This window comes from Eulemur rufifrons, chromosome 7 (assembly GCF_041146395.1).
Source record: "Eulemur rufifrons isolate Redbay chromosome 7, OSU_ERuf_1, whole genome shotgun sequence".
NCBI lineage: Eukaryota > Metazoa > Chordata > Mammalia > Primates > Lemuridae > Eulemur > Eulemur rufifrons.
The window spans coordinates 253992668-254008812 of NC_090989.1; the positions used below are offsets into that span (position 1 = coordinate 253992668).

Genomic DNA, 16145 nt, shown 5'->3' on the forward strand with positions numbered 1-16145 from the left:
GATGACAGAAACCAGAATGCCGTGTTCTGATGGCACTTTCCGAGTGGGTTTGGAGCCGTAAGGAGCCTCCCTCGCTCTTTCAATGCATGCCTGTTCATGCTGGTTCACTTAGGAGAGTGGGAGGGGGAAGGATCCCAAGACCTGGGTTTTGGTCCCGACTCTCACACAAAATCACTGGGTATTCTTGAGGGGGAAGGGAAGGGTATTTTTGAGGGCTTACTACCTGCCAGGTGCTTTTTATATGTCATCTCGATGAGCACTTATGACAACCCAAAACTGAGTATTCTTATCCCCAACCTCTAGGAGTAAACAGTTACTGTTTTTTACTTGCTTAGCAAGCAGCACAGCTGGAGTGCCTAACCTGGACTGAGCCCAAAGCCTCTCCACTATCACAGCCTGCTTCCTGGTTCCCTTCTTGGAGACTGGGGTTCCCAATTTGTGAAGTGATGGTATAGGACCTTCTGGTCTCCCCATCACACGTATATAAACTCAGAGCTCATGAAATAAGAATGGATTTAATACTGCAGTTATTATACGTGAGTATCACAAAGTGTGTGAGTTGGACGTGACAAAGCAGTACTCTGTTAGGAAGCCTGGCCCAAAGATTTAGAACCTCCAGCCAGAATCTATGAAAATCAAGGGCACTCTACTGGGCAGCAGAACCCTTGGTCAGCAGCAGCAACAAGGAATAAGTTCCGAGCTGAAGGGGACCCCACCAACCCAGATGCCATGGCCACTCCCCCAGGCAGCTTGGTCTGCAGAGGAAACCACCTGATTAGGGTCCCTTTTCCACTACCTCCTGCCTCCCACTCAGCCACAAACTGCTTCCCAGCCATTCTTCTATAAAGTCATTGTTACTTTACATATGAAATTACACATTCAGTGGAGTCGGACCATTCTCAGTCTCAGCTTCCTCATCTATAAAAATGGGGATAATACTGCCCTAGGGAGTCGTTGTGAGGATGACAGAGTGGACGGAAAGCAGTCCACCCCGTGCCTGGCACACAGCAAACACACAGCGGTGATGAAGTCCCTCTCTCCTACGACTCTTTCCTTTCCCTAAATGCCTTTCTCTTTCTTTTCTATCACATTAAACCAAACCTATCCACCTCCTAGAAAAGAATTGACTACAGCTAGTGATTTAAATGAGGATTTCTTGTTGTGAGGTAGGGAATAGAGACTAGAGAGGGAGTAGAGCTCACCACCTGCTGCCCCCGCCCCCAGCCCACAGTGCAGACCCTCGCTACCAGGCCAAGCAGTGGCTGCAGAGGATTCTTTACTGTAACTGAGCCAACGCAGTTTGGAGCTCCGGACCATCCAATGGCAAAGAGTGTTAAGTTTTGTTATTCAGAACGGGATGATGAGAACAGCACTGGCACAAGAGAAATTCACCCATGTGGGCACTGTCCCCAAGCTGTGAACATCTGTTCTAGTGTCTTCCTTGCAAGTGCAAACAAGGGAGGCTTATCATAAGGGTATACACGGACTATTAAGGATGACAGGATCTTAAGGACATTCAGGAATAGGACCACAGTAGGGCCAGGTCTCCCAGAGTCTAGAAGCAAAGGTCTGGATCCACAGCAGTGCTGAGCCCTCAGCAATTGGAGTCCATGTGTCTTCACTTCTCAAGTGTCTCACTCTGCATGGGCCTCTCCTTTCTCCTCATACCTAGAACCTACACAAACTTTTCTCCACCTCATTGCTTCTGCTTCCTCATAGCATCAGCTTGCCAGGACTCCTCAAAGGCCTGACATCACCTCATGGCTTCTCTGTACCATTTCAGCTTCCATCTCTGTAGCTAAGTGTCCTTCTGCAGTTCCCAGTTCACATTTCGGAGAGAGAACAGGCATCTTTTTTCCCCACTAGGTCACATCACAGGTCCTGGGAGAGCCTATGAATTGGCACCGTCCTTGGGTATCTATCTCTCATCCAGTAAGTTATGACTAGGGGGTAGGGATGGAGCAAGATTTTATGAGGGAAAACATGGCTGTCTAGGGCTGCCCCTACGTGAACAGGAGTTGTGGATATAGAAGTTTCTCTTGGAAAGGGATATGGGAATAGTAAGCACTGGGGGCTGACATGCTGAGCACAAACTAGTCAGCTCCCTCACCTCTGCTGCTATGGACAACCGAGATGACCCCAGCTGACACCAAAGTGCCAGTGGTTGGTGAGTGATGGAATTCTTTGACCAAACTCTTCCTTCCCTGTCAGTGGGATCATGAACAGGTGATGTCCTCTCCCCTTTTTTCAGTTAATACAGATTAACTGAATAGATTCCAATTGCAACCTCTCTAACCCTCTTCTTTGCAGCACTTTCCAGACATTACTCGATGTAGTGGACTGGCAGCTATACCGTTTGTCTGCCCAGCACCCCTCCCCTCCCTGGCTCCTCAGAGGAACCCGCTCCTACTCCATTTATTCCTGGTGGAGCTGCCACTAACAGTGCTTGAGCCCTCTACCTCACAAGATGGACACTGGACCCAGAGTAGACAGTCAGAATATCCCAGCACCCTTGACAGCAATGGGACAACTCAGAGAGTTCATCTGGGGATGAAGCCAAATTGAGAAGAGCAAGGTAAGAGACTGAAATAGATGAAAGGGACAGGAACAGAGAGACATATTTTCTTTTTACAGACAACAGATTTTTCTGATAGGTGTGATGGCTTGAGCCTGTAATCCCAGCTACTAGGGAGGCTGAGGCAGGGGGATTGCTTGAGGCTAAGAGTTGGAGGCTACAGAGGGCTATGATCATGCCACTGCACTTCAGTCTGTGCAACAGAGCAAGGCTCTGTCTCTAAAAAAAAAAAAAAAAAAGACAATGGATTTAACGGATTTTGTTTTTAAAGTTCAGATAGTCTGAAGCTGATCACTTATAACCAAAAGAGTACTGACAAATATATAATTTTCTCAAGTAAACTCTGTGCTCTTTCCTCTTCCCTCAGTAGGCCCCTAAATGATTAATCAAAGCTAACACGCTGTATTTACAACTAGTCTACCACACTAGGTGGGAGGAAGATAAATGGAGTTCAAGTGGTCTAAGGCCTCTGAACTAAGAGAAGAGTAAGGATATTTATCATCTATAACTTTAACCTATCAACTTTGGTTAAATTAAAATCTCTAGGGCAACCATTAGAAGAGAAAGTGAAAATTTAAAAAAACTTACAAAAATAAGAAGAGGAAGTATATAATATCCAAATTAGTAGAAGGAAAAAAAGCAAATGTTTAAAAATAACCCAAAAGAAGGGAAGAAAGCTAAAATGAAATGGATAACTAGCAGGACAAATATATTGAAAGCATAAAATGAGAAGGCAGACTTAAACCCAAATACCTCGGTGGTGACATTAATGAAAATGGACTAAACATTCCAGTTAAAAGATAAAGAGTCAGGGTATTAAAAAAAAAACCAATTAAATTGTTTACCAAAGACATATCTAAAACACAGAGATACAGAAAAAATGAAACTAAAAGCATGGAAACAGATATTTCCTGCATAGATTAACAAAAAGAAAACGGTATAGCTATACTTTCAGGTAAAATAAAGTGCAAGGCAAACAAAAAACATTTGCTAGAGATAAAAAGGGCAACTTCATAATGACTAATTCACCAAGAAGATATAACAACTTTATATTTGTATGCACTTAATAATATGAGCTCAACAATATAAAACAAAAATTAAAAGAAAGACAAATTCATAATCATAGTTGGATATTAACACCTTTCTCTATAACTGCTAGAATAGGCAAAAAAAACCCCAGTAAAAATAAAGATCTGAACATGATTAATAAACTTGATCTAATGGCATTACATAGAACATTGAATCCAATAACTGTAGAATACATATTACTTTTGAGCACAAATGCAACATTTATAAAAATCCGACCGTAAACAGAACTCTAACAGAAGTATCAACGAATTTCAAAGGATTAAAATTATATAGAACAAGATAACTGACCACAATCCATTAATAAAAGATAATTAGAAAATACTCATGTGTTTGGAAATCACAAAACACGTTTCTTATATTCCTATTGGTCAAAGGAAAAATTACAATGGAATGGTACTGATTTACTTTCCTACCGGCAGTATACAAGAGTTCCAGTTGCTTCATATCTTTGAAAATACTTAACTTTGTCAGTTTTAATTTTTCAATTGTTCTTATAGGTGTTAAATTAAAAATACTACATGTCAAAACTTGTGAGCTCCTGCAGAAACAGTATTTGGAGAAAAAGGTATAGCCTTAAGTGGAAAGAGTAAATATAAAAAGGAGAAAAATTAATGAACTAAACATCCATTTTCAAGAAGTTAGAAAAAGAACAAAACAAAACCAAGGAAAGTAGAAGAGAAAAATAAATAAAAGAGCAGAACTTAATGAAATAGAAAACTTACTATGAAGATTATCAATAAAGATAACAGCTGGTGCTTTGAAAAGAAACTACTGAAACTAAAGGAAAACAGAGGAGAACACATGAAAGTGAAATTGGACTAAAACCAGGGATATCTCTATAGATGTTGTAGACAGTAAAACGCTAATGAGACTATTACAAACAACTTTATATAAATACAAAACCTTAGAAGGGACAACTTCCTAGAAAAATATTATTTACTAAAACTAAGTTAAAAAGAAATTTAAAAAGTAAATAGTCCTAAAGCCATTACAGACATTTAATCTGTGGTCAAAAATAACATCACAAAAGAAAACAAACCTCCAAGCCAAAGTGGCTTCATCATTGAGTTCTATCAAACATTCAAGGAACAAAGGAGGGGAAACTAAAATGGATTGTGAGCTGGTGTGGCGTGCCTGCAGTCCCAGCTACTTGGGAGGCTGAGGCAGGGGGAATCGCTGGAGCCCAGGAGTTTGAGACTAGCCAGAGAAACACTGTCTCTTAAAAAATTAAAAAAAAAAAGCAAAGTGGAGGAAGAACATAACGGGTATTATTTAGACCTCTGGACCAACTGTGGCAGCAGGGATTGTGGTTTGTCCCATTAACCTTCCTCTTGAAAGTTTTCCCAGACATTGTGACCAACCAGAATCCTGGAGAAGCTGTACCTGGATAGAGTGAACTTGACATAAGCAGCAAGCGTATCTGAACAGTGCAAGAGGTGGACTGCAGAGAATACTACTGTTGTTCCACCCAGATCCTCTTTGCTGGCTGGCACACCCACCCCCCAGATGTGTCAGCTGATAACAACTAACAGAAGTCCCTTTCTCCAGAGAACTGCCACTTCACCTGGCTGTTCCTCTCTTCTACTCCTCCCCACATCCTGCTTCCTTCATTTTCCTCTTCCTGAGCACCTTTCCCAATATATCACTTGAACAAGAATCCTCATTTCATGCTCTGCTTCTCCAGATAGGATCTAAGACATCACCGTTTTAAAGGGTGAAAAGAAAGCCACAGAGTACAAGAAGACATTTTTAATATGTATAACTGACAGGGGACCACTAATTAAAATATATAAAGAGCTACACAAAATCAACGAGAAAAATTGAAAAAAGGCAAAAGACTTGAATAGGCAGTTCACAAAAGAGGCCACCCAACTGATCAATATAAAAAGTGCTCGACATCAGTAGTAACCAAGGAAAGCAAATAAAACCACAGATATCATGACACACCCACAAGAACAGTTAAAAAATTAAAACTGACAAAATCAATTTGCAAGGATATGAAACTGGAACTCTCATATACTGCTGGTAGGAAAGTAAATCGGTACAATCACTTAGAAAACTGGCATTATCTAGCAAAGCAATTCCACAACATCTATAACCTGAAGAAACTTGTTCACATACACAACAGAAAATGTCTAAGGTTGGCTGGGTGTGGTGGCTCACACCTGTAATACTAGCACTCTAGGAAGCCAAGGCCAGAAGATCACTTGAGCTCAGGAGTTCAAGACCAGTCTGAGCAAGAGTGAGACCCCATCTCTACTAAAAACAGAAAAAATTAGCCAGGCGTGGTGGCACGTGCCTGTAGTCCCAGCTACTTGGGAGGCTGAGGCAGGAGGATCACTTGAGCCCAGGACTTTGAGGTTGCTGTGAGCTAGGCTGACGTCATGGCACTCTAGCCTGGGCGAAACTGTGTCTCAAAAAAAAAAAAAAAAAAAAAAAAAAGTTGTCTAAGGTAGTTTGCAGTCAAACTTTAAGCAACTCAAGTATCCATCAACTATAGGATGAATAAATCTATTGTGACATATTTATACCCTGAAATGCTGTTAGCAATGAAAATAAGTGAGGTGGCCACATGGATGTATCTCACAAACAAGTTGAGCAAAAAAAGTAAAACATAAAGATTCTATACGGATGAATTTTAAAAACAAGTTAGGATGCAAATATAGGTGATATAACCACAAAGAAAAGCAAATAAATGCTTACCACAAAAGTCAAAACAGTGGTTTCTTCTGCGGGGGGAGGCTATGATTTGGAAGGGGGTACTGAGTATTGGCAATGTTCCATTTCTTGATAGGGTAGTGATTACATGTGTATTTCCCTTACACTTATTTGTTAAACTATATATTTGTGGTTTTTTCTGCATGGATATTTGTTATATTATTTCATATTAGAAAAAGTTTAAAACAAAGACAATGAAATAAATATACTGATTATTGTTTGATTCTTAGAAAAACTGAGAGAACTGAAATCCTTCATTTTTAAATTAACAGCCTTGCCCCCCAAATCCCTAAAAGAATACCTAACTTCTCTTAGGACTACAGGTGGGGAGACAGTCTCCTGGGAACAGATCTATGCTTTGCCCAGTTACCTAAGGACCCCTCTTACATATGGAAAAGTAAAAGAGAGTATGCACTCAAAGTACGAGGGATACGTATCTTGTCGAAGGCTGCCATTTCTGAGAATCCTTGTTAGGCAGAACCCTGGAGAGGATGTGGAACCAACTTGCCAAAGGGACTTGTGTTAGGAAGAGGAGAAGGGACTAAGCCCCAAACCCTGATTAAAGGTTTGGAAATAGGGAAATCTCAAGTTTGCTAGCAGGAAAGGGCCCCATATGCCATAAGAGGGAACTCCCCAAGAGATTAGGAGAACCCTGCCTGGGTGACAGGCTCAACACAAGGCCCGGAGTGAGGTGCTTAGGGGAGAATGGCTAAGCACATGAGCATAAACTAAAAAAGTTCTAACCTTGGAATCCAAGCATGGGATCATGCTGGCAGGGATCTGGTCCAATAAGGGCGTTGAGCAGCAGTGACCACACATCCTTGGATCGTGCAGGACAGTTCTTCAATAGTGATACCATACAGCTGTGTCAGAAATAACAACGTGGGTGGACTGCTCAGACACTGCAGTTCTCTCGTCTGGAGAGTGACAGTAAGAATGACCCCTTTTTCCTGTGGAAGCCCCAAGGGGGCTTAGAAGAGGGAAACATTGGAATTCTCTCACTAATAAGGGCATTAGAAGACTTGGGGGTTTTCTTGGAAAAAATAAAGAAATATGTGACTGCATTTGAACCCAACTTGTGAAATGGGACATACAGGTTAAACATCTAAACTGAAATAGAAAAAAATCTTAAATGCCTCTCACCTTTAAGCATACAATATCAAATATTTTAGATGAGTGGGAAACTAACAATCACTAAGCTAACAGAAAGAGGGTAATGAGAAATTAGCAGACATTCCAAACAAAGCCCATGATAGGTGACTCAAGAAGAGAAGGTTCATTCATTAGGGCAAACTGAAGGAACAAAATGCTTCTTGTACCATCTGTTATTACCATGTGACTGAAGCACGTAAAAGGAACTTGCTTCTTTCACATCTTCCTTGAAAAGCATGTGATGTCTTCTTGGTTGCCCGCACATTATCCCTCCCACCTTTGTGAGCTTTTGCTGACTCCCCACGTACACCTTTATCACAGCCCCCACTGATTTGCCCCTTACATGTGGTAAAGCCTTCAGTTTTATCCCCTCAAAGATTCTGAAATCCTCAAGGCCAGGGTCTATATATATGTTTTTATCTGTTTCTACTTACACCCACTCCTCTGGCCCTGCCACCAATGCATGTTTATTCAAGGAAAGAGAAAAAGGGGAGAAGGAAGGGATAGCAAGACTGCACTGCAACTGAAAAAAAATTAGAAAACAGAAACCCATAGTGAACTGGTGACTGCTTGACCACTTATTGCTGAATAGCTACTTGTGCTATCATAAAAATACAATTCCCCTGATAACCATGGAAACCGAAATGAAGACACTGTGGTGAAGGCAGCTCTTTTTAGAAATCTAAAAACAATAAGAGGCCTGAAACTAGAAAGACAAAGAAATCCAAGTGTTAGGCCAGAAGGAAATCCTTTCCTAAAAACCCTGACAAAGCAGCATTTTCTCCAGTCTCTAAAATATCATCAGGTTTCAACAAGGGCTCTGGAACTGCTGGGAGGGATCATGAAACAATTCAGGCCTCTCTGTGTGCTTCTGTCCCTTGGGGCCAGCTGCTATGAGGCAAGTTCACTGGGAGCTGGAACTTATTATAAAATGTACTGAGAACTAGCAGAGAGAGATATATACATATATAAATACATATATAACCTCAAACTAACATAGCTAGCAATGGAAAAAGCCCCTTGGGGACAGGGTCTGTCTTGTTCACAGCCCTATCTCCAGCTCTTAGTAGGTGTACAAGCACAAGAAGTTCCATAAATACTTGTTGGGTTAATTAAGAATTAGAACTTAGGAAATGCACAGTGCTTGGTAAAAGGTCCATTCTCTTCACTACCCTATGCCAACACTCTTCTGGGTCCTGAGCAAAATCCAAGTCCTGTGCTCTGAGTCTGGTTTCTCTATTTGCAAAAGGCGACAGCTGGATTAGATGGTTTCCCAGGCATCCTCCAGCTCTGACAGTCAATCACCCTACTGTGCTTTTTTTGGTGGCAGCACATGCCTGGCACTTCTCTTTCCCCTCAGAGGGAATCTGATACCCATCTGCTCAAGTAAATTAATGTTTCCATCAAGCCTGACTCATTTGGTAGGAACAACAGGTTCATATGCCAATTGTAACAGAGAAGGCTAAAGGGCCCCAGAGCGGGAAAAGGGTCCTACAAACCAAAACGGCACTATTTTCAGGACTAAAAATAAAGAAACTGAAATGTGATTTTAATAAAAATCCCTTAGGTGAAGTACTCTCTAGTTTACTAATTTAATAATGTTGATATTAACAGCACTATCTATTGAGCCTTCTGTGTTGGACACTGTGCTAAGCCCTTTTCACTTAATCATCACAGCAACCTATGAGCTAAGTACTATTATTATCTCCTTTGAATAGGTGAGTTGTCAATTTGGCTCAAGGTCACACAGCTAGTAAGTGGCAGAACTAGGACTTGAACCCAGGACTGCCCAACTCCAGGGTTCTGGCTCTTCAAATGGCTTTCCCCTTGGTTCTTCACTGTAGTCCTAAAGAGGGAGGCAGGGCAGGGGTTATCACTTTTTGTTTAAAGATGGAGAAATCCAGTCTCCAAGAGGATTGCGATTTGCACAAAATAAAGACACAGGGGGTGCCCGGCCCTGGACTTGCTCCTGCGTTCCTAGGTGAAGGCTCCTTCCATCCCAAAAGTCGGCTTCCTCTTCTTCGACTTCACTTACTCGCAAAACCTCGGGGCTGGAGAGAACCGCGGAGATGCACCCTCCTGGCCCGGTAGTTTTACGAAAGGGGAAACCAAGTCACAGGTCTTCGGCAAGGCTGAGCCTCCGGGTGCCAGGGGAACGCGGAGCCACGAGCAGCCCGAGCGGCGCCTCCGGGGTCAGTCGTCTGGTGAAACGCCCGCCCGGAGTCCCGGAGAGGCAGCCCAAGGCGCCGAGCCCCGTCCCCCGGCCGCCCCCAGCTCCGGGACCCGGGAATCCCTGGGACGCGGGAGGAGTAAGTTCGCCCGCAGCCTCCGCGGCCCGGCCGCTTACCTCGCAGGGAGCTCTCCCGCGCGCTCGCTCACCGCGGCGTCCGGCCCGCGGCCGCCAGTGCCCTGACAGCTGCCCGCCGCCCCCGCCACTGGAGCCGCAGCGCAGCCTGTCGGACTGCGGCGTGCGCCGCGAACTCCGCCCGGGAGCACACAACCGCCGGGGACTCGCGCGGGGCCGCCGCCGTCACGTGACGCGCGAGGCCGGGGATGCCGGGAGCGGCGGGCGGGCCCGGGCCGCGCGTCCAGACCACCGCCGCGGAAAAGGAATTTCTGCGGGGAGGGGACCGAGAGGGCAGAGGAAGGGAGACGCGAAGGGGGCGGGCGGGTCTTCGGGTACAGCAAAGGCGAGCTTGTGTAAGGGCAATTGAGGATTGGGTCGCGTGGCCCCAGAGGAGCAGAAATAGAATCAGTGGGTGGAAATAGCAGGGAGGCATGCTAGGGCCAATATAGTATAAAGAACATTCCTCCAAGTACCAGAGTTATCTAGCAGTGTAATGAGCTGTTTCCAGAGGGGGTGCGCTCTCTGTAGATGTGCACAAAGGGGCTGGGTTCACTCGCTGAATAAACTGACCTCTGGCTATATACTGGGAGTATATATTAAATTAGTTATATGTATAGAGCTTAGAATGCTTGCCACCTAGTAAATGCTGTGTGTTAGTTATTGCTGCTGCTGTTTTTATTATAGGCACAGAAGTGAACAATGTCAATATGGTTCCTGTTCTAAAAATAATTCTCTAGTGGAGAAGGTAGACATTGATGAAACAGCATTCAAATCAATATGCATTTAAAATTATGGTAAATGTACGGAAGGAACCCTAATTTAAAATTAAGGTACAAGGGAGGGTGGTCAGGGAAGACTTCTCTGAGGAAGATAGAGATAGCCAAATGGAAGAGGGGTAGGGAACCCCTGTGAAAGCTCTTGGGCCTGGTGGTGTGGAGGAGAAAAGATTGCTCTTTGGGGAGGTGGAAAATATCCAGTTTGAGGCTTTTTGAGTTAAGGGGAGAACTATCAATGAGGTCAGAGAGGTGGGTAGGGGTCAGATCATGCAGCTCTTAGGCCATGATAAGGATTTTAAAGTTGTGTTTAAAAGGAAGCCTTGAAGGAGTGCAGGATTTGAGACCTTTTAAAATAGTATGTCATCTACTATGTGGAGAATAGACAAGAGTTAAGAGTGGAAGCAGAGATTGGTTAATAAGGATTGGACTGGAATAAGGGTTGTAAAGATGCACAGAAATGGATTTGAAATACATTTTTGAAGTGGAGTCAAGCTAGACTGGGAAATTAGGGGGATTCCCAGTCTTCTAGATTAACCTATTAACGGGGCCCATGAGGTGCTATTTATTGAAATGGTAACTATTTTAAGGTGCAAATATTTTGAGGTGGGGAGAGATCAAGAACTCAATTTTGGACTTGTTAAATTGGACACGCCAGTTAGAATTGGCTATTATCAAAAAAAAAAAAAAAGAAAAGAAAAGAAAACTCTAACAAATGCCGGTGAGGATGTGGAAAAAAGGGAACTCTTACACACTGTTGGTGGGAATGTAAATGATACAGCAGTTATGGAAAACAGTGTGGAGGTTTCTCAGAAAACTAAAAATAGAACTACTGTAAGATCCAGCAATCCCATTACTGGATATTTATCCACAGGGAAGGAAATAAGTGTATCAAAGGTATACCTGCACCCTCATTTTTTTAAGCTGTCCTAAAATGGAGACAGACGAACCCCCATGTTTACTGCAGCACTATTCACGATAGCTAAGATATGAAATCAACCTAAGTATTCATCAATGGATGAATGGATAAAGAAAATGTGGTATAGATACACAATGGAATACTATTCAGCCATAAAAAATGAAATTCTGTCACTTGTAGCAACATGGATAGAACTGGAGGTCATTATGTAAGCCAGGTACAAAAAGACAAATATCATGTATTCTCACTCATATGTTGGAGCTAAAAAAGTTGATCACATGGAGGTAGTGAGTAGAATGATAGTTACTAGTGGCTGGGAAGGGGATGAAGACAGGTTGGTTAATGGGTACAAACATAGGTAGAAGGAAGTTCTAGTGTTCAACAGCACAGTATGGTGACTACAGTTAACAGCTGATTGTGTTATATATTTCCAAATAGCTAGATTTTAAATGTTCCCAACACAAAGAAATGATAAATGTTTGAGGTGATGGATATCCTAAATACCCTGATTTGATCATTATACGTTGTATGCATGTATCAAAAATATCACATGTACCCCATAAACATGTATAATTATGTATTAATTAAAAAATTGAGAAATTCAGATGCCTGTGTCATCCAAGTAGAGTGATTAAAACAAAGCTGTTGGATACAGACCTGTGGATTTTAGAAAAGAATGTCAGCTACAGAAATCTAACTTATCAAGAATACCGTGATAAAAGAAATCAGTACACCAGTTTGAAGTCTGAGATAACTAACCCCTGAGGGGACAATGACCTCTGTCAGTTCCTGGTTCTACAGAATGTATTCCATGAAAATGTATTCCATCTATTATTACCATACGATGAATTTGGTATGATGATGGGTGAGCCCTAAGTTATCATGAAGTTGTTCTGTTTTATAAATGGACAAACAAAATACCTAACCTTACAGCCAACAATTTAAGGCACAAAGCTGTACACACAGTAGCCAGATATTATGGAAGGACCACTGACTTAGGTCAGATAAGAACAGGGGTAGTCTCACACAATGAGCTTGATGATTTATCTTATTGACTGGTAAAGCTATGACATGCTTAATCCTTTCAAAAGTATCCTATGTGTGAAATGGCAGTCTAGGTATCACTGTTAATAAACAATTAAAAGCCTGAGTTTCTGGATTTGTGCCAGCCAACATTATTGTTTGTTTTGGTATTTCTATAGAACAGTTGATTCTCAAAAGTGTTTAACAGCAGCCTTCTACAAAAGCATGCTGTCTATCTTCCCTATTAGTGGTGCAAGCATCACATGCCATGTGGGAAATTTTAAATATATAATTACCTAAATATGAGAGTATCATTTGCAAACTACAGTTGAGCCTTCCCTTCTTTCTGCCCTCATCTCTCTTGTTCATGCCTTTATCCTACCACTTGCTTTCCAAATAGCTAGAAATTTGAAATGGTTGATTTTTCTCCTCCATTAGAGAATGGACTTGCTTATCTTTGCACCCTGGCAAGTAGTTAGTATTTACTATCAAATGAATAAGTGAACATACACCATCTCTTCAGCCATGTGAGCTTTATTTACTTTGCTATATAGAAAAATCAGGCTCAGGCAGAGTGATTTGTTCAGGGTCAACATAGTGGACGTGCCATCCTTTTTGGCTGCCCAGGATCTGAACTCCCTTTCTACATGTGGGAATTCCCCATGTAGGAGCTTGTTAAGAAGCAGAGCATGCCTGTCACCATAGAGGTGGAAATTCCAGGTATTTTCTCTGCTTCTCCACGTGACTCCAGTGCTACAAATAAAAAACTCCTCAGACTTTGAATTGAGAGCCAGAGACACAATGAAGTCTCTGGAATAATTTTCTTTGGTGATCTTTGCAAGTGCAGAAAGTTAGGTTCTTAGAGCCAACACCGGCTGACATGACAGTGGCAGGATGTGGGTGCTGTGCATATGGCTTCGGCAAATTAAGTGGTGGCACCTAATGTTCAGCAGAGGTAGTGTTCTCAACTCTATCAGTTCTCTGGTGTGACCAAGTGATAAAGGGTGAGTTCCAGTTGTCTATTCTTTAAACCTGATTCTCTAGGCCACCTAGTGATGCTGAAGTCTCTATTATCCTTTTAATGAAACAGTTTTCTTCTTAAATCTGCCAAATTGAATTTTGGTACTTACAACTAAAAAATATGACTCATATAGTTACATAATATATAGCAGAGCTGAAGCTGTAGTCCAGGACTTTGAAATCCTAATTCTAGGATCTTTTCATATAGACAGACTGCTACTTCCCAACAACCCACAATGTTTACATTACATATTGATGTCTCTAAATCACTCTTTGTTCAACAAATTTATAGTTTAAATTGTAAGCTGATTAATGAACATTTCAAGCAACTGCACGGTGAGGCAGATGCCAGGAGAACATTGTTTCAAATGTAGCAGTATCTTTGTATATCTGTTTATGTAATTAAAAATTTTTTTTTGCATTGTTGGTCTCTATAGCTATACATAAGTGGAAAATGAAAATACATTTGACACTTGAACAAGGTGGAAGCTAAAGGCGCTGATCCCTTGTGCAGTCAGAAATCCGTATATAACCTTTGACTCCCCCAAAACTTAACTACTAATGGCCTACTCTTGCCTGGAAGCCTTATGGATAACATAAACAATCTATTAACATTTATTTTGTGCTATATGTATTATATATTTTTAAAGTAAGCTAGAGAAAAGAAAATGTTAAGAAAATCCTAAGGAAAATACATTTACAGTACTATATGGCTCATCAGTCCGAAATGGCAGGCAGCCAGCAGTTGCAGACCTCAACCTAAGGCACATATCAAGCAATTCTTTTTCTTGTAATGTCATCACTTTTCTCTGCTTCTTGGGAGCACTTCCAGCATCACTAGTGGCACTTCATTTGGGTCCTATGGTGTTATTCAAGGTTTAGAGTATTGCACTAAATATGATGAAAAATACTTGAGAACTGAGATCACTTTTTACTGCCATACACAATTTACTAGAGAGAGCAACTGCTCACTCAGAGATTAGGGTCATGTGGCATTTTAAGCAGATAGTTATAACACTGGAGCTCACTGCAATAGCAACAGAAGGTGGCTACGAAATTATTTCAGTAGTACAGTATGTGAATTTTATGCAGTTATGATTTAATACTGCATCTTTACTTACATTTCTTTCAACTGTGATTGGTGCTACATATGGTCTGTGTGTGCATAAATTTTTTTTTTTTTTTTTTTTTGAGACAGTGTCTCACTCTGTTGTCCTGCATAGAATGCAGTGGCATCATTGTGCCTCACTGTAACCTCAAACTCCTAGGCTCAAGTGATCCTCCTGAATAGTTGGGACTACAGGCACATGCCACCACGCCCAGCTGATTTTTTCTATTTTTGGTAGAAATGGGGTCTCGCTCTTACTCAGGCTGGTCTTGAACTCCTGAGCTCAAGACATCCTCCCATTTCAGCCTTCCTGAGTACTAGGATTATAGGCATGAGCCACCTTGCCTGGCCTAAATCTTATTTTTTTTTTTTTTTTTAAGAGACAGGCCTCTGGCTCTGTTGCCCAGGCTGCTCTCGAACTCCTAGGCTCAAGCCATCCTCCCACCTCAGCTTCATGAGTCGCTGGGACTACACACACACACTGCTGTGCCCAGCTAATTTTAAGTTTTTCTTTATTTACTTACTTATTTACAGAGATGGGGTCTTGCTCTGTCACCCAGGCTGGAGTACAGAGACACAATCATAGCTCATCGCAGCCTCTAACTCCTGGCCTCAAGTGATCCTCCCACCTCAGCCTCCCAACTAGCTGAGACTACAGGCACAAGCCACTGCACCTGGCTAATTTAACTTTTTATAATAGATTTATGTATATTTTATGGTAGTAAATGATAAAACAGACTAGTATCTACATATGTTTTATATATTCATGACATACCTTTTTCTTAATTTTTTCAGTATTCCCAGGCTACTCAGTTCATCTGCAGTAGCAGGTTTTTTCAAATTGTTATAAATCTCCAATTTCCCAATATATTTATTGGAAAAATGTCCGTGTATAAGTGAACCCGGGCAGTTCAAATACATGTTGTTCAAGGGTCAACTATACTACTACTAATTACTAATGTGACTGAGAAAAAGATGGAAACATTAAACATGCTTAAAGTAGATCTTTAGCCTGAAGAGAATGATTGCTGGACTGAAAGCAGCTGTTTTATTTCTGAATCAAACAATTTAAGAACATGTTTCATAACTCTGAAAATATTTCATCATATATTGTGTTTAAAAGACAAAGTACCAGCCTGGGCAAGAGGGAGACCCCATCTCAAAAAAAAAAGAATACAAAAATTAGCCAGGTGTGGTGGCTTGTGCCTGTAATTCTAGCACCTTGGGGAGGGTGAGGCAGGAGGACAGCTTGAGCCCAGGAAGTTAGACCCTATAGTGAGCTATGATCACGCCAATGCACTCTACCGTGGGCAACAGAGCAAGATCCTGTCTCAAAAAAAAACAAAAACAAAACAAACAAACAAACAAAAAAACCCCACCAAAGTCACATAATTTTGTAATGTTTTTACATCTCAGTAACA

The 16145-nt window shown here is 41.7% G+C and overlaps 1 protein-coding gene across 1 annotated transcript in view; it reads right to left on the reverse strand.

The window, feature by feature from the left end:
- The window catches only part of FBXO10 (F-box protein 10), a 42661-nt gene extending 35485 nt beyond the window's left edge, over nt 1–7176 (reverse strand). The window contains exon 1 of the mRNA XM_069476604.1: nt 7127–7176. Coding sequence (XP_069332705.1) covers nt 7127–7150 — 24 coding nt within the window. The 5' untranslated portion in view covers nt 7151–7176. The remainder of the gene's footprint in view (nt 1–7126) is intronic.
- Between the last annotated feature and the right edge of the window lie 8969 nt (nt 7177–16145).